Source organism: Nanorana parkeri, unplaced genomic scaffold (assembly GCF_000935625.1).
Source record: "Nanorana parkeri isolate BGI_ZX_2015 unplaced genomic scaffold, ASM93562v1 scaffold5868, whole genome shotgun sequence".
Lineage (NCBI taxonomy): Eukaryota > Metazoa > Chordata > Amphibia > Anura > Dicroglossidae > Nanorana > Nanorana parkeri.
In genome coordinates this window covers 1-3,323 of record NW_017312113.1, presented here as the reverse complement: position 1 = coordinate 3,323, position 3,323 = coordinate 1, and the positions used below count along the sequence as shown (strand labels likewise).

The 3,323-nt window shown below is 62.0% G+C and overlaps 1 protein-coding gene across 1 annotated transcript in view; it reads right to left on the bottom strand.

The window, feature by feature from the left end:
* The window catches only part of LOC108804177 (protein O-linked-mannose beta-1,2-N-acetylglucosaminyltransferase 1-like), a gene marked incomplete at its 3' end in the record, with an annotated part of 4,023 nt that extends 3,713 nt beyond the window's left edge, over window positions 1-310 (bottom strand). Inside the window, exons 1-2 of the mRNA XM_018575933.1 lie at window positions 203-310; window positions 73-114 (exon numbers count right to left, since the gene is read on the bottom strand). Of these exons, the coding sequence (XP_018431435.1) occupies window positions 73-114; window positions 203-310 (150 nt within the window). The remainder of the gene's footprint in view (window positions 1-72; window positions 115-202) is intronic.
* Window positions 311-3,323: the final 3,013 nt, after the last annotated feature.

Genomic DNA, 3,323 nt, shown 5'->3' with positions numbered 1-3,323 from the left:
GTGTGTGTCTTGTATGTTCTCCCCTGTGTGTGTCTTGTATGACTTCATATAAGAACAGAGATGAAGTCTCACCGGGTGGAGGTTGAAGGAGGCGGTCAGGCTGGCTTTGTAGTGCTGTGAAGGAAGCATGGAGGGTGTCACGTGTGCAGACATTTGATGAGGATAGACGGACACGGGAAACATACAGAGGTGAACATATTACCTGAGCCACGCGTGCGTTCTTTATACTTATCGGCGTGTGCTGGATCCCTTTCAGGCCGTACAATTCCACCACATCCATCGGCTCCTGACACACAAACACGGGACACATTGTGGGAATAGTACAAATCGGGATTTCGGGGATTAGAGCCCCTGTCTGGTTTTTGTTGCTCGCCGGGGCCCCTGCGGGGAGGAGGTTTCACCCTCGAAATCTTCATCAGATGAGGACTCAACACCCACCTGGTGAGACATAACACGCGTGTGACCAGGAGACCACGTGGCACAGCTGGGACGGGAAATCTCAGAGATGACTCCTCCCACCACCATCAGGGAGAGTCAGGGAAGGAAGTCATGGATACAGCACCAATCACATCCAGGAAATGCCGGCAAATCTCCTTCTGGTGACCCGGAGCCGGGCGAGGTGAGAGGCTGACCCGGAGAGGCGGAGCCGGGCGAGGTGAGAGGCTGACCCGGAGCGGGGCGAGAGGCTGACCCGGAGAGGCGGAGCCGGGCGAGGCGAGAGGCTGACCCGGAGCGGGGTGAGAGGCTGACCCGGAGCGGGGCGAGAGGCTGACCCGGAGAGGCGGAGCCGGGCGAGGTGAGAGGCTGACCCGGAGCGGGGCGAGAGGCTGACCCGGAGAGGCGGAGCCGGGCGAGGTGAGAGGCTGACCCGGAGCGGGGCGAGAGGCTGACCCGGAGAGGCGGAGCCGGGCGAGGTGAGAGGCTGACCCGGAGCGGGGCGAGAGGCTGACCCGGAGAGGCGGAGCCGGGCGAGGTGAGAGGCTGACCCGGAGCGGGGCGAGAGGCTGACCCGGAGAGGCGGAGCCGGGCGAGGTGAGAGGCTGACCCGGAGCGGGGCGAGAGGCTGACCCGGAGAGGCGGAGCCGGGCGAGGTGAGAGGCTGACCCGGAGCGGGGCGAGAGGCTGACCCGGAGAGGCGGAGCCGGGCGAGGTGAGAGGCTGACCCGGAGCGGGGCGAGAGGCTGACCCGGAGAGGCGGAGCCGGGCGAGGTGAGAGGCTGACCCGGAGCGGGGCGAGAGGCTGACCCGGAGAGGCGGAGCCGGGCGAGGTGAGAGGCTGACCCGGAGCGGGGCGAGAGGCTGACCCGGAGAGGCGGAGCCGGGCGAGGTGAGAGGCTGACCCGGAGCGGGGCGAGAGGCTGACCCGGAGAGGCGGAGCCGGGCGAGGTGAGAGGCTGACCCGGAGCGGGGCGAGAGGCTGACCCGGAGAGGCGGAGCCGGGCGAGGTGAGAGGCTGACCCGGAGCGGGGCGAGAGGCTGACCCGGAGAGGCGGAGCCGGGCGAGGTGAGAGGCTGACCCGGAGCGGGGCTGCGGGGCGAGAGGCTGACCCGGAGAGGCGGAGCCGGGCGAGAGGCTGAAACTACCTCAGGTGGGAAGAGGTTCCGGGGCCACAACTCCACCTTGTCCTTCATAACAATAGACTGCTCCAGGTTATTATTATACGGGATTTATGGAGCGCCAACAATGTGCTCCGCCCTGCACAGAATAGTGGAGACAATACAGTTACAATGGGGTGGGGAGGGGCCTGATCCTGGGAGCTTACAATCTAGTAGGAGGGGCCTGATCCTGAGAGCTTACAATCTAGTAGGAGGGGCCTGATCCTGAGAGCTTACAATCTAGTAGGAGGGGCCTGATCCTGAGAGCTTACAATCTAGTAGGAGGGGCCTGATCCTGAGAGCTTACAATCTAGTAGGAGGGGCCTGATCCTGAGAGCTTACAATCTAGTAGGAGGGGCCTGATCCTGAGAGCTTACAATCTAGTAGGAGGGGCCTGATCCTGAGAGCTTACAATCTAGTAGGAGGGGCCTGATCCTGAGAGCTTACAATCTAGTAGGAGGGGCCAGTGATACAAGAAGGTGATAACTGTTTGGATGGAGTTATTGGAGGAGGCGGTTATGTTGAGATGGGATCGGCTTCCCTGCAGAGACGGGTTTTTAAGGATCGCCTTGAGGTGGGCAGCGTAGGAGATAGGCGGACAGATTGGGGTAAGGAGTTCCAGAGGATGGGGGGCACACTGGAGAAGTTACACCGTCCCCATACCAAACCCAGCTCGGCTCCATTAGAGTTCCTGCATACAGGAGCCCCGCACACCGAGAGGCCACTCAGTGCCAGCAGGAGCGTGCTCGGATACTGACGCGTTTTGCTCTGGGCCCGGCACTCTCTCTTTATAGGCCGCCGGCTGAGACACAAGAGGTGCCGCCCACAAGAGGTGCCGCCCACCAGAGGTGCCAAGAGAGCCAAATTCTGATCCCGTGGAGTCACGGGGGAATGACCGGTGGGAGCCACATGGGTGACACAGTGCACAAATGTCTTAGGATGGGGACACCAGCGGCCTCCTGAGAGCGAGAACCTCCTGAGGTGCCCCCCCCCGGTACCGTATGCCTTCCATCGATGGTGGAGACCAGAACCAGAACCAGACTTCAGCATTGCCGGATCAGAGATTTCCGTCTTCAAGAAACATCAGAGACAGAAGTTCTGCTGGGTTCTGGAAGAGCCGCCGGAGTGCGTGCCGGGAATCCCCCCATCTGTGTGGAGAGCCTGGAGGGTGACTGGAACGCCCCCCATCTCAGAAAGGATGGAGTATTGGGGACCCCCCTCTTACCCGGGTCCTAGACCACCTCCGGGTGTGGAGGCCATTATGCCATGAGGGATAAGGAGGATCTTTCAGAAGATTCCGGAGGCCGAGGACAGCCTGTGTGGGAGGAGTCACGTGGTGACGGATCGGTGTGACCTGCGATGATCGGAGTAGAACTTGGGGGACGGGACGGCCTCACCGGAGGCTGCGATTCCTGATCTGGGAGCAGAGGGCCCCATGGCTTACGGTGCGCTGGGTCTAGGACCCAGAGACTGGAAGATTCCGGGGGCCACGCTGGCTAAATATGATGGGAGGACGGGACCCCGTGTGGCCCCCGAAGTGTCGCCATTCTTTTGATGAAATGTAAATTTACGTCTATAAAGAGAATGCGGACGCCGATCCTCCGCGCGCCGGCGACGCTTTGCACTGCGTTGGATTGCAGCGGCTCCGTCCGCAGCCTCTCCGGCGCCCTTCCTACGAGGCGTGTACCAGAGGTGCGGCGGGGGGGCTATGGAACCGCTCCGGACCG